General features: G+C 43.5%; 1 protein-coding gene across 2 annotated transcripts in view; it reads left to right on the plus strand.

Annotated features, from left to right (window-relative positions):
* The window catches only part of RABGAP1L (RAB GTPase activating protein 1 like), a 1,225,189-nt gene that overhangs the window by 411,062 nt on the left and 789,712 nt on the right, over positions 1–24,415 (plus strand). For both annotated transcript variants that reach the window (XM_085601582.1, XM_085601581.1), the window contains exon 15: positions 18,869–19,019. In XM_085601582.1, coding sequence (XP_085457708.1) covers positions 18,869–19,019 — 151 coding nt within the window. The remainder of the gene's footprint in view (positions 1–18,868; positions 19,020–24,415) is intronic.

A 24,415-nucleotide genomic window follows, 5' to 3' on the forward strand; every position in this document is an offset into this window, starting at 1 on the left:
ATTCCCTCGTATAATAAATCTTATGCAATAAATTATTTAGCTGCATTAGTCTGAATCCAGCCCTGGTTGCCACTTTTCAAGGTGCCTGTAGTGCCTCACTCCATTCCTCATCCTATAAGCTTTCTTTGTCCCTTTTCCATTTGCTCCTAAGACTCACCAATTCGTAGGAAAAATTATTCATTATCTTTTTATATATATGTAAGCGATATTGCGTGCTGCACTAATGGCTCTGTCATTATTCTGTCTGCTAGGAGATTAATGTCTTTAACCTGTATAGTACTTGGCACATCTACACACATTGCGTTCCTGAGTTGTAAGTATCAAAAGACTTCCTAATCCTGCATTTTGTATCCCTCCATAAGCGCCTGAAGGATTTTTAAGGCTGTCTCACGCCACACATTCACAATTTGCTGATCCCGATCAGACCCCAACCTTCAAATCCTTTTATCCTGCTTGTTTTATTGAGCTGTTAGGAGTCCCAAAGTGGGGTTTCCCTTGCCAGAACTGCCTTCCAGCTCAGCAATTTCAATGCACAATTTCATGTTTGTAGGACTACCAGGAAATAGGTTGGCCAGCCTAACCTGCGTCCCTTACCATAGAGAGCCTACATGAAATTCCATCCAGTATGTGTCATATCTGACCGACAGATCTTCCCATGCGGCATATGCCCAATGATTTACTACTACCAGCTGGGTGGCCCAGTAATATTTCCATACATCTAGAAGGGCAATACCTCTGTCATACACCCTGCGTTAATTAGCAATTCTTGGTGTACTCTCATTCCATAATAGACATCTGAGTTCCACATCTCGAGAGTGAAATAATTGCTCGGTGACCATGTGTGGGGTATTGTACAGGGCATGAAGGAACTTGGGAATGACTATCATTACCAACATCTCAGTTATGCCTAACAACTAGCGCTGCAACTTTTTCCGGCAGAGCGCATCCTCCCTAAATTTTTCCAATACAGTGTATATGTTCTCCCTTACGAAAGCTTACTGGTCTTATGTCACACATTTTCCCATGTATTTAAAATCCTTTTGTTGCACCTAGAGTAGCCCCCTACTCAGTGCTGCATAAGTCCTGGATGCCAGTGGGTAGATCTCCGATTTAATCCATTTTATTTTAATCCACTATATTTTCTACAAATTTCCACCATCTGCATGAGCATATCGTTGGAAACTTCAGAGTCTGACACATATTTCAGAACATTGTTTGCGAAGAGCAATGTTTGCTCTTCCCACCCTGGATCCCACATTAAGCCTTGCACCAGCAGGTCCTCTCCCATCCAGCACGCAAACGGCTCCATTGCCAGAGCGAAAATCATAGGGGAGAAAGGGCGGCCCTGTCTGGTCCCCTTAGACATGGGAAATTGCTGTGAGAAGTCCCCATTCACCCTTGCGTACGCAAGGGGATTACTATACAGGAGTCCAAACCATTTTTGGTACTCTGGTCAAAACCTGAAACATACAAAACCATTCCACTGAATCAAAGGTATTAGAAGCTTCCAGCGACACCACCACAGCCGGCTCAGCCAGAGTATCTGAGTGTCCCATTCAACCAAACATATGCCGTAGGTTCAGCCTTGTGCTCCGGCTTGGAACAAATCCCACTGATATGGGTGTACTAATCCAGTTATAACTTTGAACAGACTGGCTACCAAAATCTTGGCCAGTAGATGATTTCAAGATTCAGGAGCGATAGAGGCCTGTAGGAGGATCATAGTCTAAGGGGCTTGTCCGATGTATGAGTTCCTCCAACAGAAGTCCTTCTGCTTTCACTGCATTGTACGTATGCTTATGATAAGTAGGAAACACCCTAGCAAGATTTTTATAAATCGCAATCAGCAAGCTGTTAAGCCCAGGGCCCTTACCGGATTGAAGTACCATTTTCACTACCTTTATTTCAGTGGTAGTTTTTGGTGCATCTAGAGTCCATGTCACAGATGCCTTATAAGGCAATGTGTGTCAGAAAGTCACGTATCTCTATCTCTGAGCAGATAGTCATCAATGCGCAGAGGAACTATTAGTACTTAGCAGATGTTTTTACAATGTCCTAAATTACCTTTCGCTGTCTCACCTAAGGGCTCCTGGACCTCACTCACCCATCTTGAGTCTTCCTCCCTCTATCTCAGCCAAGGCAGTAGTTTATGTGCCTTATTGCCTACTTCATGTAGCCTTGTCTGAGTTGTCAAGTAGTGGTTCTGGGCTGCATCGGTATTCAATTCTTGATATTCTTGTTTTTCGGCCTCTATGCAATGGCGTAGTGCTTCCGGGGTTGCTGCATGAGCTGCTGTCACAGGTCCCTAGCTGCTTCTCAACCCTCTGAATCCTCCCCCAGCCAATTCTGTTTCCGCTTGACGGAGATCAGTGTGATTAGCTGACTCTGTAGTACAGCTTTGTACGATTCCCATAAAACTGTCCTCAAAGTCACCCTGGTCGCAACTCCCTATCTCAGCCACAAGAGATGAATGGTCGGAAATTCCCCCAGGTAAATATCAAACATTGACAAATCGATGCATGTGGGTTCTCTGCGTAATCAAATAATCTGATCTAGAGTACAAGTTATGCACCCTAGAGTAGAATGAAAACTGCGACACTTAAGGATTATGCGGTTGCCATACTTCCACATGCTTCTACGAATCTCCTTAGTGTCATAGCTCCCCTAAGCTCCACCGGACACTATCTACGGATTCATTCAGCGGCGGCTCAAGAAGAAACTCGAGACCAATTTAGAAAAAAGAACACAGATTTTTAATAAAAATTTTGACACCAAGATTATAGGAATCAGGTAAGTACTATATACGTTATCAGTTTTTGCAATAATAACAGTAGAAAATGACACCCGTCAGATTTAAGGCACGAGCTTTGAGCGCAGTAATGTTATATTGTGGGAGAAAGATACACTGCCTAGGTGCCCTTACAGATGACTTACAGGACTGTTCTTCTGGACTTAAGGTAAATAGGGTTCAAGATCTAAGAAAGCACCAAGTGTTCAAGTTTCCCCGCCCTGGGGTGTCTGGGTGCAGAGGTGCTTTACACTGTGGTAGCCTTGAATGCTACTTGCTAAAGTCAGTGGGTAAAGTACCTGTAAGAAAAGGCTGCAATGGGGAACTGAGAGACCAATGCGGCAGAACCCAAGGGGCGTCTCGGCTCTTGAGGATCTCAGGACCACACAGACACTGTCGGTTTACGTGAGCCTGGGCTGGGGAGCTTGGGTGCAGAGGTATTTTGTTCGGCAGGTCAGTGAGTTAGAGGCCCTTTCACAGTACTTTGGGTACCTGTAGAAGAGGGAGCAGAAACACAGCAGGGCCACTTTCGGTGTGGAGGTGTCCTCTCTTGAAGTTCCTTGACATGCAGGTAGGTTTTGGCAGTGGTGAGTGATGTTCCGACTGAACCCAAATAAGCCTTGGTGCTTGCAATTGGCTCTGGTACTTCGGATATTGGTGCTGGGTGACTCTAGGGGGTCTTGGCATCTCCAAACTTGTCAGGGAGCTGGATATGACCTCCTGGAGCATGAAGACCTCTTGATGGGGTGCTCATCCCTCGGTGGGTCTGGGGGTTGACAAAATGCAGTACCGGGTAGCTGCAGTCTGTCACCGCTGGTGCAAGGAAGTGGCTCCCCCTCTCCAAGGGAGAGGCTGCTGGGTCATCGAAAAGCTGGGCTGACCTCCAAGGGTTTGGGGAGGCTGTTCCACTTCTGGATGAGTCATTGTAGGTGATTGTCGGGAGAGCAGCAGTCAGGCAGGATTTTGCGCCAAGGTAAATGCAAGTCCACAGTTCTCGTGTCTTAAGCTCTTCTTTGTCTTTCTTCTTTCAGGCAGATAAATCTGAGTTACTGGTGTCAGGGGGCCACCTAAATACTACATTTAGGATGTTAATGGGAGTGAAGGGTAGTAGCCAATGGGCTACCTACTCCTGGGGTCTCCACGCCCCCTATATGGCCACTTCCTGTGGGTAGGGAGCATAACCCTGTCCCAGAATTCCTAATTCCACCAAAAACAAGATGGTGAAAAACAACTTTTGTGGAGCACATCAGGTAGCCCACCTTAGGGGTGTGACTAGCCTGGAGGTGCAACACGCCAACTGCATAGCTAATTTTCCACCTGTCCTTGTGCCAAATGGACCTCAGGGCACAGGGTGGCATCTCCCAGGTTGGGGAAGCCAGGGCCCCTGGCTTTGATATGCTAAATCACTAGCCATCCTGCTGGAGGAGGTGTGAACACCTTCCTCCGGAGCAGGCATTGTTTCTGACCTCCGAGAGCGACGGCTCTCATCTGCAGGGGGTGAGAAACATGTCTGTGGTGACAGGCTGGATGATACCGGTCAACCAGCCCACTAGATACTGGTATGTTTTTCAGGGTGGCACCTCTAAGGTGCGGCCTGGTTGCATGTCATAATAAATCTAATACTGAATACTGATAACAGTACAGATTAAGACAAGGTGTTTGATACCAAACACCATAGGTTTCAGAGAAGCCATCCTGTAGCTGACGAACTCTTAATGACCAGTGCTCAGTACATATACTTTAAATGGCTTCCTTGTACCATCTAGCAATTGAACTAGACTGCACAGGGGCATAGCTGCTCATGCAGATATATGCCCTCACATGAAATACAATGCACCTGTCTTAGGGCTACAAGGCATGCTGTGGGGGTTACTTATATATATATATCTTACATACAATGACTTTGACATGGCACATAGTGAGCGTCCCATGTAATATTTTCACATATGGTTTGCACCATGTTACGCAGCTTGCAATGGCAGTCTGAATGCAATTTGTGCGTGGGTCCTTTAGAGTTGCATAATACATGATGCAGCCCTTAGGGACCCTCTTTGGTACCCATGTCTCAGGTGCCAGGGGTACCATTTACTATGGGCTTATAGGGGTGGTAAGGTCTTTGCCAATTGGGGTACAACTCAACAGCTACTTTGTTTTATAGAAAGAGCACTGGAGCTTGGTTAGCAGGCTTCAGTGCACCATCTGAGTCGAAAACCAGCACCTAGTAGTTCTAATGGGAGCAAAAGGTCGGGGGACAGCTGCAGCAAAATTCCAGTTTCCTACAGTAAGGCATCGTGGCCTACAACACCTATTCTTGGAAATCAGAAGACAGCTGTAAGAGCTAAGCGATTGCTGAAGGCTTCTGCTTGCAACGTACAGTCACTTTTGTATTGTCGCAGAACACACTCCTTTCTAATTATGTCTATAAACTAGCACAGTTGATAATCACTCATACCACGAAAGTCCAAAAGCACGTTCAGTTTGATTTGTGTTTTATAACCCCTCTAAACGTGAGTTAGAGGGCCTACATTCTGCCTTGCCACCACTTTGCAGTTCTTCATGTACTTCTTAAAATTTTGGAGTCTTTCTTTTAAAACGTATTTATCTGTTGACCCACATTGGAAAATCTGAATCTCAGTTTAGCATCAGTGTGCCTCTCTCAAAATGACCAGTTTACAGGGCCCAGTTACCCTAAACATTAGCACGTTCAGTACATTTCAACAGAATATTCAGAAAGGACCCTTGGTTTTGACTAGAGAAATCCTAAAGTGTGCCGTTCCACCCACCAGTGTTCTCAGCTTGAATATGTTCTTCTGTTCTTCATGCTCTGCCATTTTCTCTTCCTCTGGGTAAGTGAGGAAAGTGCTCCGCGCCTCTGATTTTATTTTTTTCCTTTGAAACAGGACCTATTATCTTTTTGTAAGCTCTTCTGAGAGCAAATTATATTTTTCTAAGCAGCAACCAGCGCTGAAATTGTCAGTCTGCTGTAAACGTGTATTATTAATATTGGTGGGACTTTGTGTAGTGAGTCGGTTCCCAAAATGCTTCGGAAATCTATCACTCATGATGTTTTAATCAGGCTTGACAAATACATTGTTATAATGGTCTGCTGATCATCTGTGGCCACTGCCTTGAGATCTGCCTGACAGTTGAGATTCCTGCATACCATTGCCCCTTTTTTAATACGATTTTATTCAACAGTTTATAATAATGACATACAGTCAACAATTTTTTTAAAAAATTTTTATTTTTATATATCGTGAACTCAACCTGAGGTATCAGAGCCCTTTACATGGTAACCAGTTGCATTACAGACGGACACAGTCATTAATTTATTTTGTTAGGTGGGGGAGATTAAGTGATTTGCCCAGAATCACAGGATGTTGAGCATCCCTGCCTAGACTCGAACCTGGTTCCCCAGTTTGACGGTCGACAGCCCTAGCCGTTAGGCCACATTCTCTCCCCAATGGCAAAATCAAGTTGTATGTCTCAGCCTGGTCATATTAGCTCTCACATCGCTTCGCCAAGTATGAGAGGATAACCAGAGCAGAGCATAACATCCATTACACACATTCCAGCCAAAGAGAGATTATTGGACCAGAAACTATTAACATACATGGACCCAGTGAACCAAGCCACAGCAACTCTTCACTTAGCCATCAGTAACAATAGCACTGCAACCCTTCAAACCAGTTTTTGGATACTGGCTACATAGCTCAGTAGTTCCATCATGAGGGGCAAGTGCAGTTGGCACCTAATGATACTCTCCAGTAATTTGTTCACATCATGACAATATGTGAAGATGAGCAGGCACTGCCTGACCAGGTGAAGGAAAAAAAAACCAGGGTAAGCCGTAAATCAGTGGGAACCTGCATTTATTGACACATCAAATTTGCAACCACTGGGGAAGTTGTACAGGCGATTGAGAAACTAGAATGAAGTAAATTTCACAATCCCAAATGCTGTCAACTACTGCAAGCCCAAAGTCTACTTCCCATAAATACTTAGCCAGCATATTAGAGGTTTCAGTTGTATCTGAGTACAACTTATAGAGTTTGGCGGTCCATCTACTGGTGGAGCTTGAGTTAATGAGCTGTTGAAAAGGGGTGAACACGGAAGGTACAAGACGAAATGTCGGAAAAGATTCCTTCACCACCTATCTACATTGAAAGTATGTGACTAATGCTAGCCTTTGATAGGCAGTCATCTAGAGTCAAGTAATGGCCCTTCAGAAACAGATGACAAAGTTGGGTGATCTTTTTCTTTTTTTTTTTTTTTAAATTTATTTTTTTATTGAGAGTTCAAATATGGCAATACAATATTAATAAACACAAATAGAATTCAATTAATACAGTATGAGAATGAATATATTAAGAACCGTATAAATTGTCATTGTAGTAATAAAATTATAATTATAAAGTGCAAGGTCATAAGAACTAAGAGACAGTAAAAAATCATTAAAATGCAGCGAAATTGAATATTTGTCATTTAAATACAATAAGCGTCTTCACAATTTATGAAGTGCAACGTGCGAGATCCGGACAGTTATAGTGGACTAATAGACAACAGTATAAATCTGATTAGATTAAAAATCAAACACACTCCAATATTTATCATATTTTTTGAGAGCCCCTAATCTAAGAGCATATTTCCTTTCCCTACCCTGGATTAAAAGTAGCTTTGACTTCCATGCCTGAAAGGAAGGAACAAGATCTGTTTTCCAGGACTGTAGAATGAGGGATTTAGCTATTAAAGAAGCTATAAAGAGGGACTCATCATATGGAGTGTGGATAGAAGAACAACCTAGAAGGGGAATTAAATCATCAAATACAATATTAGTTTTGAGAACAATTGAGAGATATTTTTCTATTTCCTTCCATAAAGCCTGGATTTTTGGACACTCCCAAACAATGTGTTTCCAAGAACCTTTTCCATCACAACGGAAGCATTTATCTGCTACTTGCGGGAAGATTTTGTGTAAAAAGGACGGAGTTCTATATAGTAACCATTTGTTGTAAAATTGCATTCGTTTAAAGTTCGCACCACGAAAGATGGTTTTATTGAATTTATTTATTTTGTCCCATACCGGTCGATTAAATATAATATCTTCACTCTTCTCCCATCTTTCAATAATCTTGCTATAAATATCATGGTCCTTATTTTCTTTTAATATTTTTATCCAAATACTCACTTCCTTTTGTATTTTATTATTAAGAATAGTCGAAATATTTTCTTTATTGAATAAGTTTCCTATATTGAGTTCTCTGAGTTTTGGATTTATTCTTATAAAGGACCAGTTAAGTATTAAGTGCGAATGGATTAACTGACTGTGAATTTCGTTCCAAGATTTGCATCTGTTTCCCAGCAGGAAGTCTTCAATTTTCTCGAAACCATTCTCCTTCCAGAGAGTTAATATATTTTGTTCCATACAACTAGCATCTCTCACACTGAACTTTTTTAGATTCATCCTATTACTGAAAACCAATAAGTCATAAAATTTAAAAAACTGAGTTTTCACCTTAAAAATCCACTGGATGGTTTTATATCGAACTTTTTTTGGATCTTTCGTGATTCTGACCGGATCATAGATTTTCAATTCCAGCAACATTTTTTTCATGAAGAAATTATCTGTCTCTTGGGAGTCTAGGAGCAGAAACCTGTGACTATAATGTGCAAGAGACGCAAAATAATACTCTTTGATATTTGGGAGGGACAACCCTCCTTGGGTAGATGATAAATATAAAGTGCTCAGTGCTAGTCTGGGTGATTTTTTTGCCCATAAGAAAGAAGAGATCAAGGTTTCTATTTTCTTAAAATAAGAGGCCTGGATTGCACAGGGAATTGCGCTAAAAAGGAAATTGAAAAGGGGTAGGACCGACATTCGAATTAGCGATGCTCGCCCCATAAGGGACAGGGGTAATAAATTCCATCGATCTAAAAGAGAGCCCACTTTTTTTAATAGAGGTAAAAATTTGAGAGAGAAAAAATCATCTGGGTTATCTGATATAAATAAACCGAGATATCTCTTTGGATCCGTATTATATATCTGTCTAAATTCTGGAGCTAAAGTGTCTATAGTGCAGTTGAGTAGAATAATTTCCGTTTTGTTTACATTAATTTTATAACCCCCAAGCCTTTGAAAATCGGCGAAAATTTTTAAAATCTTAAATTGACTTGAGGGTTTAGAGTCTATGAAAAGGGCAATGTCGTCCGCATATAATTTTATGTTTGTCATTCCTAATATAGGGGCAGTATCAGCTTTAATATTCCTAATGGCGATCGCTAGGGGTTCAATAAATAATGCAAATAAAATTGGCGACAGAGGGCATCCTTGTCGCGTGCCTCTAGTGACCTCACAGGACCCAATGTTAGTGTTATTGATAATAATTTGTGCCCTAGAATTCATATACAATTGGCGTAAAAGAGAAATAAAAACATTCGGGAAATTAAAACTGCGTAAAATTGCAAACATGCAATCCCAAGACACTAGATCGAAGGCTTTCTCCGCATCTAAAAACCAGATTTGAGCCTCTACCTTGTTAATTTTAAAATAATCTAGTGCCTCCAATAAAAATGTGGTATTGGAATGAAGATGCCTGCCTGCAATAAAACCGCACTGATCGTGTGCTACCAGAGATCCTACTATTTTATTTAATCGATTTGCTAAAAGTTTTGTAAAAATTTTATAATCGGTATTCAGAAGGCTAATCGGTCTATATGAGTTTATATTTTCCTTAACTTTTCCTTTTTTTAAAATTCTGACCACCACTGCTGTATGGAAGGAGTCCGGTGGGGGGCTCCCTTGAAGTAAGCTATTCATTAATTTCAAAAGTTCCTTGCGTAATGCTCCCCTAAATTTTTTATCAAATTCAATGGGGAGGCCATCCTCACCGTTGGCCTTGCCATTGGGGAAGGCCTCTATCACTGCATCTAATTCTAATAGTGAAAAATCCTGTGTAAGGTTAATCATACCCTCAGCATCTATTTTAGGTATTTCAAGTGGCTGTAGGAATTCCATGATAGAGTCAGATGTAGCGCCCTCAGTTACTTGATATATCCCCTCATAATGATTTAAAAATAGCTTACCGATGGAAGTGGTGGTCTTAACTCGTATTTTAGTGATAGGATCTATTAACTGATCTATTCTATTACGCACCTGCTTTTCTTTAGATTGCCAGGCCAACAGCTTTCCTGTATATTCACTCTCCTCGTAAATCTTTTGTGCTTGTGAATTACTATTTATCTCACCTAAATCATAATAGAAATCCTTCATCCTGCGCTTCGCCTCATACAATTTATGACCAGAGATGGGTGATCTTTTTCTTGAGAAGTGAGGAAGCATCCCTGGTTCAAGAATGGGCAGCCGCAAAGGGATACAGGTCGCAGGCATGGCAAGGTAGTATAATAACTTTAAGATGGCCTACTGGCCAATGTTCATATCGCCCACTGTGTACACCATATAGTTTGGATTTCAAAAGATGCTCTATGCTGCCTAACGCCCAGTATACTCTACAAACAACCCTGCTCAATCCGATCTCGTTCAGTGACTAAGCGTGGGGGTGTGCAGCAGGATTATATCAGACTGCTGCAAGGGGCTCCTGAGCTACCAGATGATACCGCTGAATATCTCGGACACCAAATCCTGTGCTCGCCAGCAGTCTAGTGAGGACTTACCACCTGACCCAGGGCTATTTACCAGCACATATTAACCTAGTCAAGAGTAATCTTCGGTACCGGTATCTTGATAAAAAGATAAAGAAATTTCGATAGCACCACCATTTTTATGATTGCTGTTCGTCCTGCAGTCGAGAGTTGTAGTTTCATTCATCGCTCAACTTGCGATTGCAACTTTTCCATAAGCAGGCCATAGTTGCTATGGATTAGAGCATCTTTATCGTGTAGCACAATTATTCCTACATATTTGACCAAGCCATGGCAACATTTTAATGGGAACTCAAAATCCAGCCTGACAGTGCCCAGGGTGAGGGGAAACAAATCCATTATGTCCCACTTGATGAACAGTCCAGAGTACCTCTGAAAGTGAATGACCTCCCTAGTTTGCGGAGACAAAGTATTGCTTGGATTTTTGACAAATCGCAGTATATCATCAGCATAGAGCGAGAGTAACTTCCTTTAGGAATGGAAGGATATCTCATGCTGGGAATGCTCCAGCTTCATTTTACAAGCAAGAGGCTCCAGTGCCAAGACAAAAAAAAGGAGACGAGGAGGCACTGTCTGCCAAGGGACTACCAAATTGGACATGTTGGAAAAGTGTATTCTCAACTCGTACTCTCCCATGAATGGTCGGTGCATAACAGCTGATCCAGCCCAGTGATGTATCTGCCCAGTCCCTTATGTTTCAAGCCTGTATAAAGAAATTACCATTCTAGGGAGCCGAAGGCCTTTTCTGCATCTAGAAAAGCCAATTCGGCTTCAATTTCAGGATGGATTTTTTGCATCTTTGCAAAAAGTGTGCAGAGATTGTGGGACGTGGCTCTTACTGGAATAAATCCTGGGTGCTCTGAAAGAAATAACTTGTCTATGTCTGGATCCAGACTAGCAGCAAAGTTTTTGTAAGAATTTTATTATCCATATTGAGCAGTGAAAGAGGGGGAGATGACTGGCATTTCGTCCCATCCTTACTGGGCTCGTGAAGGATAGTTAAAATCACTTTTCTGGAGGTCGGGGATAGCCGGTGCAGCTTGAAGGCCTCACTATTGCCTCATTATATACGTTTAGGAGATGAGGTTCAAGAATCTCTTAAGCTTTATAAAACTAAGCAGCGAGCACATCTGATCCAGTAGCCATCCCATCAGAGAAGCTGTCTGTTGCATGAGATATTTCCTTAACATCTGTCGGGGCAACCAGCGGCTCTCTTAAGTTCATCTCCCAACCAGGAAAGGGCAGCCTTATTTAGGTAAGTGCACATTTTCTGTGGTCCTAATGTGCTTGTAGCAGTGTATAAGCCTGCATAATAAGACACAAATTCTTGCAGTATCTCCTCCCTCGTTGCAACACTCTCCCCCTCTCCCCTCCTCAGTATGATACACTGCAAACGTAGAGCTTTGTCTGGCCGTGTTCTTGATGGCTGCGCAAAGGTTTGGCTAGGTCATGCTCCTTAGCTATAATGGGGAGCCAGCACATACTTGCAGAGGAATTTCACCTCCCTCTCTGCACATTCCCTATCCTTCAGCAGAAGTCTGTTAATCCTTCCAAGTGTGTCAGATTGAGATTTCTCTACGTGCAACTTTTCCCAGCTTTTTCAGTATAGATTCATCCGATCTCGCTTCTGGAGCTGTTGTCCTATATACTTTAAAACCTCTGAGTGTTTAGTGCTAGACATCCCATATATGCACATTTTAAAGGTCTTCAATACAGTAGCATACTGTTCAATAGAACCTAAATTGTTCTAAAACAATTCAAAAATCAACGTTCGCATTTCTTCCCAGAACACTCTATCAATCAAAGCCATGGAATGAAATGTTCAACCCACCCAATATAGCATTACCACTCAAATTTCAAGCTGCAGAACTGCTGGGGAGTGGTCAGGGGGTATGAGTGATAGATACTCAATTTTGGCAGCCCAGTGTGTGGTGTCAGATCTAGGGAATCAGTAGTCTAACCATGGGAGGCTATCATGTACTGATACATAGAAAGTAAATACTTTTTCCTACCCCCTCTTAATCTGCCAGATATCTAAAAGACCATATTCATTCAACATTCGAGCTAAAAATCTGACCTGCTTGGTATACTCAGCAGAAGTCGGACTTAACCTGTACACTGAAGGGCCAGCAGCCAAATTAAAGTTTCCTCTGCATCACTTTTGAATGCTTGTAGTTGTGCAGAATGACATCTAGTTTCTAAAATAATTATGTTCACATTGTACCCCAGATACCATTTTGAACCTTCCCTCAGAATTCGCTAGTGTCTCCACCTTCCTAATGAAAATATCTACTTCCCTAGCATTGGATATATATATGATTAAAAGTATCAGTACAGTCCCCAATTGTGAGCATAATCGTTTGAGGTCCCTGTGTCTAAATGTGTCTCTAGTAGGAGCATTATGTCGATTTTGAGGCTGTCCAGATAGTTTAAGACAAGACAAGCGTTCTTGGGGGTTATTGAGCCCTCGAATAATTCAGGTTATACATTTGAGACTATGCATTACCGAGATTGGTCTGTATATGGCTTGCTCATAAACGTGTCTTATGTGACAGCAACAAATACCATGCATACCACAATATAGAATCCAGTTCTACTTTTTTTTGGAACAACTAATAAAACAAATACCCCAGCACTCTCTGCTTCTCCTGCCCACTCACAAAAACTTTTCCAATTTCCAGTGTAAAAACCCTACATTCCCAAACCAAAATTAACACCCAAGTACTCTAAAAGGCAGTAACCACCCCTACCACCCGCATTTATAAACAACAGTATTATCCAATTAAAAGACATATGAGAGCATGCCCCATACAGAGATTGAATGAACCGGCAATATTACCTCAAGTATTACATCAGTCACATAGTACATTACGTTTTTTACATATTGATGAGAGCATGAACAGTGCCAGTACTAGGCAGCCTACTCCAAATTACTTGTTGGTGTCTGAGAACATCTCAAGTTGGCAGAAGATTGTGCACAATTCTTTCTCTTAGCAACTTCTTTTCAAAATGTAAGTACCTCGTCTGGCTTAGTGAAGAAGAGTGTGCCACCCTCCGCCATCACACAAAGTTTGTCAGGTTACAGCAAGTACTAGCTGAGGTTCTCATCACGAATCGCCTTCTTGGCTTCCGTGAAAGATCTACTGACCTCCTGCTCTTCAACTATAAAATTATTTTTAAAAAGTAGATGCTATCTCCTTGATATTTGAATGTGTTTCTCTCTGTGGCTAGTCACAGTATGAGATCGCTGCCTCTGAAATTGAGGAGCCGGGCTATAATTGGACGCATAACAACTCCCAGCAGAGATCTCAGAGCCAGGGCCCAGTGCACTCTCTCCACTATAGAGCACTGCAATGTTTCAACTGAAGAAGATTTTTGACAGAAGTGTTTCCACAACAAGTTCTGGCATCACAAAATTAGTGGATTCAGCAATGCCCAATGTGCGTACATTAATACCCAGTGAGCGTGCTTCCAAGTCTTCACTTTTTTGCACTGAATGTGGCCACACATTTTTCAAACTGCACTTGTGTGTTATTCAAGCTCTTCAGGCTGCCCGGAAAACCAGATATGCGCTGCTCAGCCTCATCAGACATCACTGGGACATGCCAGATGGGCTGACAAGGCCCCAGAGCTCGGCTGTACACCATCTTCCCAAGGCCTACTGCAGCTGGCTCCCTGTTTTCAGGGCAGCGAAACCTGGAGATCTCCACCCATATCACTGCAAATAAATTGATCTCAGGTAGTGTCTCTCACTGTTCAATGGCTCCTCATAATGCAGATTTTTAACAGAATTGTTGCAGTGCTAGCGAGAGATTTAACCTCGGGTGACAACCTTGGCTTGCTGTCGGAGAAGCCCCCACGCATTGCTTCTGTAAGTAGCAAATGCTGGTTCTTACTGTATAGTGGAGGCTAGGTTGTCTTAAAAGAGCTAATCATAAATTCAGCCTTGTGGTACATCATAGTAGTCCTAAGTAAAAATTAGGCTGTGCAACTAACTACTGTATATATCACGCTGTAGCGATGTGGAATGGTTCATGCGTCCCTCCTCTAAGACGAGGCATCATGAAGTCTTGGAGTCTCATGAGATCTTTGAGGGCACCCCTCTCTGTGGTGTACGTCTAGGGTCTGCACCTAGTGACGAAGCAACGGAGAGCTGTGCTTAATTATGAAGGGGTACAACTCATCAAGAGTGACTGTTGATCGGTTAGTTCTTCAAGTGTCATCTGATGTTGGGATGACATAAGGCCTCACAGACAGTGTACTTCTATAAGAATTTAGTCTTCATTTTATTTATGCTTTTGAAAGTGATGTAGATTATTTTATGTCTTCTGAGTTTCTTTCTTTGCACTTTTTCATTTGTACTCCAGGAGGGTCAAGGCTATATCTGTTTTTGTGTCCACAGGAAATCTTGATTTATTCTGCACGGTAGGATAATGTGTTAGATGTTACTGCTTTGACAATGTTGTCAAAGGTCTTGAAGATGTTGCCTACATGAGGAGGAGCCAGCGGTATTCCTGTTGCACTAGTGTGATGCTTCCTTAGTCCCTTGGTGTACCTCATGGTGACCTATAGGATGCTGTTCAGTGGCTTCAGATGAGTGCCTCGTGTGAAGATGAGTAGGCCATTGTGAGGTGCCATTTGAGAGAGGAACTGTGCTTAAGGGACCGTTCTGACATTGGTGTCTGCTTGCCAGTTGACTTTCTACAGCATAGGGATGATCAGTCATATCTTGGGTTCCTTGAGCGAGAGAGGCATTCACTGTGTTTAGCAGGGGCTCGAGGGCTTCACCTGCAATTGGCTTCATGACGGAGGTTGAGATTGTCGTCTTAATAAGAAGTGGGTTTTGACTACTCACAGGGGTTTGATAATTCATTAAGGTTGAAACGATGAAGTGAGATTATCTGTAAACAGCGCATGGTGGGATTGGTGGGATGTTGTTTAATGTTCTAGTGGTGTTAATAGGTTGCCAGATTTAATTTATTTTCTCTTTGACAAATATGTTGACTGTGTTGTGCTTCTTTGAAAGTGGTGGGTTCCCCATTGTTTGAAGGACCTGAAAAGAGTACTGTTTCTGTTGGTGGCTATATTGATGGGTGATGTGTAGTATACTCCTTTTATGGCGATTGTGAGTTTGCTGTAGGACAGGCACCTCATATGATTGCCAACCTGTAAATGTCTTCTGCAGTTGCTCTGTAAGCATAGGGCAAGCCTACAACCCTGCAGGTCTCAGGTTTGTAAATAAGCTTGGCAGATTCAGCCTTGCTTTCTCACGTGGGTGATAAAATGTGTACGACTGTGTTGGCTAATGGGTGTCAGCAGCCTTCCATATCCTTGACCATGCCACCAGTCTGCAAAGACCTGTGGATAAGAAAACAGTCTCCTTAGACCCTTCTCAACAGCAGCCACAGGAAGTGGCCTATGTAGATTCTCAGGGATCAGCATTCTGCAGTCCCATATACTTTAATTATTATGTAGCTTCTCTGCTGTATCTACTGGAGGCAAGTGGACTCTCCTTTAATCATGTCGATGACACCAATGTTCATTTCACACCACTCTTGTCCTCAGTCAGGAAATAGCACATTGTACTTTCATTCGCTTACTGACTGAGCAGTGGATGGAAGACAGATCTTTTAAAAAACAAATCCCAACAAAACCAAGATTAGTATGGTGGGACCCAAGGGGAGGCTTAGGTTCAGGTGCTCACGGACAACACCACTGCCAAGTGATATTGCAGCAAACAAGGCAGGGTGGGGTTTTAGATCTTGTGCCAGGGGCTGCTTGCCTCTGGAAATGGCTGGGCCGCCAAATAATTTTTTGGTTGTCAAATCACCTGGTGGGCTCTTTGAACGCCAGGGTGGACAATCTCAGCGGTCGGCGCCTAGCAGAACATGAGTGGCAATTACACCTGGAGGTGGTGTAAGGCCTCTACCGCAAATGGGGAGAACCGTGGCTCAGTCTATTCGATACCGCCAAGAATGCTTATTATCAGCGCTTCTGCAACACTTGCTCAGAGATGCGTTCTGCCTCGAGTGGAACTCAGAACTCCTGTATACCTTTCCTCTGAGTTCTCAAGGAGATGAGGACAGACTGTGCCTAAGTCATCCTAGTGGCTCTGTATTGGGCATGGAGAGTATGGTATCCAGAACTCCTGGATGTGAGCATATGTCCTCGGATCAGGCTGCTCCTCCGGCAGGACTTGCTGTCTCAGCAACTGGGCAGGGTTCTCCACCCTCGTGTCTGGACATTTTGCGGTGACAGCTGAACACGTTTGACCTGCCTATGGTGGTGGTTGACAGCCAGGTATCCCTCAATGAAAACTATATATGCCTGTCATTGGGAACAATTTGTATTTTGGTTTGACACACCAGCTTGACCCTCTCCAGACCAAGTTATCTGACCATCTGTTTGTTTTGTCTCTTGCTCGGCAAGTCTTTGCTTTGAGCATGCTTAAGGGTTATCTTTCAGCCATTTCAACCTTCTTACGGGTGTCAGATAAGCCCAACTTGTTCAAGTCACCAGTTGCGACACAATTTCTGAAAGAGCTTCAACATGTGTCCTCCTTCTCTTTTTGTGATGCCCAATGGGACCTTAATCTAGTCCTCCCTCACTTATTTGATGTGCACTCGGGTCGAGCCACTTCACAAATGTCCTTTACAGTCTCTTCTAAGACAGTCTTCCTTATCGCCATCACCTCAGCATAGTGTGAGTGAGCCTCAGGCTCTGTGTGTCAGTTCACCATGCACTAACCTCTTCCCAGACAAACTGGTTCTGTGAACATGAGTATCGTTTATACTAAGTTGTGAGACTGTTCCATGTCCGTCAAACTATCACCCTGCTGGCGTTCTACGCTCCACCCCACCCCTCTAAGAAGAGGTTCCATCACTTGGATCCCAAAAGAGCACTCAGCTTTTACATTGATTGGACCAAGGAACGCCAGGTAGAGGCTCAGTTCTTTGCTGGGTTTTCCAGAGCGAAAAAGGCGAGGCAGTGCTGGAAAGGAAAGGACCATCTCGTGCTGGATCATACTCTGCATTAAGATCTGCTACACATTGGCCAAAATGTAGTCTCCGGAATGACACTGTGTTCATTCTATCAGGGCCAAAGCTGCTACCACTGCATTAGCACGTGGTATCCCTGTCCTTGACACAGCCAGGCAGCTAGCAGGAGCGCCCCTCCATACATCCATGAAGCACTATTATCTGGCAGTCAGGTTCGCCAAAAGGGGGCATTTAGGCCGTTCGGTCATGGGAACTTTCTGCTTTGAGTCCATTTCCATACCCACCTCTACTAGTTACTGCTTTGGTATTTATTCAAAGGTGAGGAATCTGCGTCTGGAAGTCTCTATCAGAAGATCAAGTTACTACCTTTGGTAGTGCTCTTTCTGGTACTGACTCTATTTAGATGCAGATTCCTCACCGAACCTCCCATTCTCACCGTTCCATGATAGGACTCTATCCATTAATAAGATTACAAGTGTAGAAATCTGCTAACTGGTCACAACCAATTCACTCTTGGGGCTTTGCGTCTGGGGGCATGGACAGCCTTGAAAGCAACTGGAGGGATGGCACTTTTATAGGCTCCACACGTCATTTTCAGAGCAAAACGGCATCAGTGTGGAGCCGCATGGTACCACCTTACGGCAAGCAAAGGTACTGCTGAAAAGTTTCCAGATCCAGTCTGGTGTGTAGGGAATATTTAAAAGGTGAGGAATCTGCAGTTAGATAGTCTCTACCAGAAAGAGCAATACTGAGGGTAAGTAACTTGTTCTCCTGGGGATGTTGCTCTATAACCACCTTAACCCTTCTGTTTCCCTTCGAAATGATAATTGCATGTAGCTCAGCTGCTCTTTGTCCATGTTCACTGTTTTCTATAGTTTGAGTGGCATTTGGTTTCACTTTCCCACCTCCTGGTTGGTTACGGGTTGCAAATTATATTTAGGGGTTCAGAAATGCACTGCTAACCCAACCTCTAAAATAGCAACTCGTGAAACAGACCCCCATGAAGAATTGCTTCACTAAGAAGCATGGGTCATTCGTGGTCCTGGTTGCACAATTATGAATAAATACAAACAAATTAACTAAACAAAGTACTTTTCATACTTAATAGTGGCACGAGAGAAGATGAGAGCATTGTCTTGAAAAGACTAATAGGGTGCATAGTTCACAATAGAATCGTTGGTATGGTACACATAGTAAAATTGACAGTACACACAGGACCAGAAGTTAATTGCAGAGAGCCTCTTTGACAGGTGCATTAAGAGTTGGGTGTGGAGCTAATGGTCAACAGGCACTTTTGTTAATGGCCACACCCCCCTCTACCTTATCTGGCCATAGCCCCATGCAATTACCCCCACCACCACCACCACCTACGAAAAGCATCATGTTACCGTTGTCTGATATGCTGTATCACTCATTTCCGCAGGCATAGTAATCTTGGTGTGCGGCCGAAGGGACTGCCCTCGCTGGTAAAGAGTGGGGTGCCCGAAGCTTTAAGGGCAGAGGTGTGGCAGCTGCTGGCAGGCTGCCATGACAACCAGGCCATGCTGGAGACGTACCGGGTGCTCATCACCAAGGTAAGCAGTTATACCTCCCTCCACTGCGACTGTGCAACAGAACCAGCATTCAGTTTTGTATTAGTTGTGTTTTTAAGGATGGTCACAAAGTTTGTGGTTTTGTTTCGAAAGCAGAACTGTGTGAGCAGATGTTTTTTTTTCTTTTCCTCAAGAATGCTTTTTTTTTTGTTAGACCTTGCCTACTGGACAGCCCATGCGCTTTCTGTTGCGAAACATATTTTGGTCTCACCAAGAACATACAAGGGGGGCTGGGAACCTGCCCATTACCTTACCATTGGTTGACTTTCTTGTCTCTCTCATTTACCTGCTTCTATTGTGTGCCCCATCTTGTCAATCTGGGTTTGCCCCTCCCATTGAGCACTGCCTCCGTCCCATCACTTTTGATTGGCTGGCTTCTGTGTTCCCACTGATTGCTTTTCAGGCACTACTTTTTTTCTTTTCGGTAATCACTCCATGAGAGTGAAGGTTTTTCCCAATTGCATCCCTTGTGTACTTCTCACACCCTGCACTCCATCGTGCACTCTGTTGTCTGTGTCCTCCTTCCAGCACCCCTCCATGTTGCTCTCGCCCTCGTGTACTCCCCGCCCCCCTGTTACTTGCTTGCCAGTGTGCTTCTCTCCCACCTGCTCTACTTTGCAAGTTGCTTTTCTTCTCCTTGCCTGCACCTTCCATGTTGTTTCCACCCCTTTCAGCTGCCTCGTTGCTTCCACCTCCCTAGTGTTGCTTCTATCCCTGTTCCTCCCACCCACATTAAAAAAAGTGTTACATCTTTTGCTCATATTTTTCTTTAAATTGAAAAAAGCACCTGCGTCGTTTTTTAGGCTTGTGCCAACAGAGTTGAATTGGCGGCAGTGTCAAAGTATTTTATTTTTTTCTTTAACTGTGAGGCCCATCATCAGGGAACAGCAAAATGTATTGGACAATGTTGGGGTAAAAACTGGTTATATGCATAACTGGGGGCAGTAAACACAACATTTCCACATGCAATTCCTAATTTTCCCCACCTAAACTCAGAATAGGAGGTATTAGCCGCTTCTGCTAAATTCCTTGCCCCCGGTATCGACGTTTACCAGGAGTGACACCCTCCTCCAGCCCACTTGTAATCGAAGTCTAGGATTAGAGGACAGGAAGAAGTCAATCTTTAGCCCTTATAGTATTTTTATCTTTATGGGCTCAAGCAGCACTGGTCTGGGAACCAAAAACAAACCCTCCAAAAATGTTCAGACCATCCCCGCTCCCTTCCACCTCTCTCCTCTGCCCCTCTCTTCTTTCGTCTTTCCTCTCGCTCACTCCTAAAGCACTGAGTGGTCCTGCTATAATGAACCTAGGGGTGTTGGAGAAGCTAGCAGAGTCACCAGCAGCGGCCCTCTGCCTTCAGAATCCGACCTCCAGTGACTACAGCCCACCGTGAAAAAACCCAGTGGAAAAAATGGGCAGTCCGGCCCTGGCCCCAAGCTGTCGCCTTTCGAATTGTTGGCCTTCAAATGTATGCTGGGCTAAGGCATCGGCTGCCAGTCTCTGTTCCATAGTAGTGAGCTGCAAACTTGGCAAAAAGCCCCTCACAATAAGGAGAGCTTAGCTCAGCAGCAGGGTGGCTTTGGAAAAGCTGGTGCCTGCCTCACTCACCCTTATTCCTGATGTACACACACCTTCCTGCCGAGCCTTGCTGGACTGTAGCCACTATTCTTTTATCGCTTTTGTGATCGTGTTCAGCAGTTCCTGCTGCTTTACACCCAGACTTTGATTGGGGCTGTTGCCTCTGGCTCCTGCTACCTGCAAACTTTCATCTCCTTCTCATCCTAACATTTAAAGATGAAAGACTCATCCAGGAAACTGATGCTCCCAGAAAGCGACCAGGGTTTAACTCACAGCACTTTTAAAATGCATTTATGAACGTTTAGCTGTGGGTCTTCAGGATTACACCTGATGGGATTACATTCAGAATAAATGTCTATGCACTGGGGGGGCAGGTACTTGCCTTCTAAGGGGCGATCTATGAGAGATGATGGCTAATGCTACGGACAGTGTCATCTGCCCATATTGGACCTCGATTGTTGAAGACAGGTTCAACGTTGGAGGGATTCCATCTAGGTCTGCTTCTTCCGATTCTTCATAATATGTTATTTCGATGATCTACAAATGTGCCTCTCACAAAGGAAACAAAATAATGCTTTTTTTGTGTGATACCCAATGTGTTTTTTTACAGCCACTGTAACCTAGTCGTTTTCTTGCCTTAACCTGATTTGCTTCTTTGTCAAGATGTTTCCGCTCTGTTGCTAGTTGGCCAACCATTGCTTTCTGGCAAGATATCCGCCTCTTACTTGTTCTCCTGGATTATATTTCAATGTTGCATAGTGCTCCTTTTGAATTATCAGACATGTGTTGTCCAATCTACTCACATGAAAAGAAATCAGAAACCCATTTGGTGAGTCTGGTGCTTCTTGTTCAGAGCGTGTACGTCTTGGTTGTTTTTGGTCTGTTATTTTACGTTACTGCTTTGACATTTTGGCATTGGTTCTGTAATGTTATACCATACAAGGATATTGGTATTGTATTTGCTTTGATGACCTACCTCGTTGCTCATGGGGTGCATATGTCATTGTTTTTGACCTCTGATTTTTTCCTATTACCATGATATTTCTTGGGCAATCCCATGCCCCACGAAGAAATGAGCAAGTTGTTGTTAGGTGAGATGCTCTCTGCCTACCACAGAAGAGGGTAACCAAAGCAGAGTCCTTTGCTGGTGCTTCGAGGTGAATGCGCGTTACGCATTAGGCTCCAACAAGTACTAACACAAGGAAAAGGAAATCCCTCCTGTACCCCCGGTAAAACCCCAAGAACCTTCATAGGGTGCACGAAGATGGCATGGCTTTCTGTCGTCGCCTGAATGTTAGGATAAAATCGGATGCAGCGAATAGTAAGGCATCATTATTACTTCCAGATACTGTAGAATAATAAGGAAACACCTGCGGAAAGCCTAGGGCAAGCAGCCATTGGAGTGGTCTAGATTAAGGAAACCACAAAAAAGAATAACAAAGCAGGTGCAGAATCCCATGCAGTGCCAAGGGCATTATCATTATTCAAAAGGTAAAGGCAAGCAAGCAGCACAAGGCAGTGCTGGGTTCAAACGCATGAATTTCTGGCACAACCGAGTCACACTCGGTTGTGGCCCATCCATTTAGACAAACACGGTGCCCATTTAGGGTACCAATTAAGTGTGAAGCATCAATATTTTGGGGGAGATCATATTAAAAAAAGGTTGGTGCCACTGATTGTATGTTTGCCTCAAGCACCAGATGCTGGCAACCAATCAAGAGCCAGTCGTGGCCTAACAGAGAAGTGAGATGGAACAGCATCCTCACAGATGACAACGGAAAGCTGGAAACAGCTGCAGATGTGTAGCTGGGCGCAGCTCTAGTGCAGCGCAGAAGAGCAGATTCAGGAGCTGCAGGCGTTTAGTGTGGGTTGCGTAAATAGTACATCTTGGTTTTAGCCGCAGCAGTGCATATGGCTAAAGTGAAGTGTATACTGATTGCATGATGTGTGATGGTATGTGAAGTTCTCCATTCTTGAGAATTCGCAGCCAGCCCTGATCCTGCCAACAGACTTTGGCATTCTCACAGCAACATGTGTGCTTGCCAGTTGAAGGACAAGCCTGGCAGTAGAAGGTCTATCAACGCAAGCGGGCTTGAGAAAAACCAAGCACTGATTTAGGATCAGCCAGTCTATCTGATCTCAATTTGAATACTGTGTTGGGAGAATTTTACATCAAGGTCAGACCCTGTATTAACACCATGCTCTGGATTCCTTCAGGCTCCCAGAAACAAGGTGGCTCAAGAGATTGTTCTCTATCTGGCTTGTATTCATTGTTAATGATCATTTACAATAGAAGTAGCAATTCTACCATCTGATGACACGCAAAGCAATTAGTAGGTTATTGTATGAGGAGCGATATTGCTTGATCCTAGTCAGCACATAATGGTCTTTTTCATTGCAATGGTTTCTTTTTGACCCAATATATTGTTTTGTAAAAAGTGAGTAATACATCCAGGCTCATGCCCAAGGCCTTCTTTTCGGAATGATGCTGTATACATGGTGTGTATTCTTACACAAGTCTTGCTTATGGTCTTCTCAATGTTTTTTAATGGCTTTCTGACACCATCTTAGAAAAATTCAGAAAGAGTTAGCTTAAACCTATCTTACCCTTATGCGCACAATATCATACTTCTCTCAGGGACACAACTGCCTCATATCTAGTACTTCCTCCAAATTAGGCCTGGGTGTGAAATTCCACTCCGCTCGCGGAGTTCACATGCTCCGCATAGCGTACGGAGTTCCAAAAAACTCTGCTCGGCGTTGCAGAGTGGAGTTTTTTCCTCGCTGGGGCTTGCCAACGTTAATTTGGCAAGCACGAGCGAGGAAACTTTTAACCCAGACCACCTCCCGTGAGATTTCTCTATGCGGGCAGTTGCAAATGGTCGCTACCGCTTGCTTTGAGAAACCTTCCATTCACGTTGAGGAAGCTGCCGCTCAAGTAGAATATCTCCTCGAGCGGCAGAAATAAGCAGCGCCGTTTTTCGATGCGCACGGTGCCATTCGTGCTGATTTTCCAGCACAGCACAACCACCCAGCGCTAAAAATCAGCACGAACCGCGCAAACTAACACACTCCTCCACTTGCAGAACTCTACGTAGTGCAACTGAGTTTCTTTGGTCACTTGGAACTCCGTGTACTCTGCAAGGCCTACTCCAAATTGAGGCACATTTTTCTCCACAGCAAATCTGCAATCTCTAACCGTGATAACATTTCAACTGCTATCATGAACCAGGACCTGGATATCCTATCTTAAATGGCACGTATCTCGCCACCATTTGATATGATTTTCAGGGTTTAACAGGTGTTTGGGGTATGGTGGACGTCATCTGCTATAGCAACCTAACCTGCTTGCTCATTCAGCTACACCATTCTCTTGCTTTGAAATCATTCAAATAGAAGTTATTATATCTGTCTCGTGCAAAATGAGACACTCCAGCAGTTGCCACTTCTGGGAGTGAATCTGCTTTCTGAAATGAGCTAATTGAACGTATTCCCTTCAATTTCCTTTTCCCTTTTGATAGGATCTTCTTGAGAGACTTTGCAATCAGATGCAATAAAACTCTTGACTGCCCACCCTGGAATTGGCATCTTTTCGCTCAGCAATATTACACAAACCTCCCAATGACAAAGGCACCATTCTCAACCTTATGGTCACCAAACAGGACCTCATTAAGATCTCCAATCCCACACATATTAACTGGTCTGATGCATTTTTTTAAAAGTCTTTTTTATTAACCAATTGTTCAGTACATAATAATACAATAGTTTGATCAATGAAAAGATACCCATCACAGAAAGAA

The sequence above is a fragment of the Triturus cristatus genome, chromosome 4_2 (genome assembly GCF_964204655.1).
Source record: "Triturus cristatus chromosome 4_2, aTriCri1.1, whole genome shotgun sequence".
Classification (NCBI taxonomy): domain Eukaryota; kingdom Metazoa; phylum Chordata; class Amphibia; order Caudata; family Salamandridae; genus Triturus; species Triturus cristatus.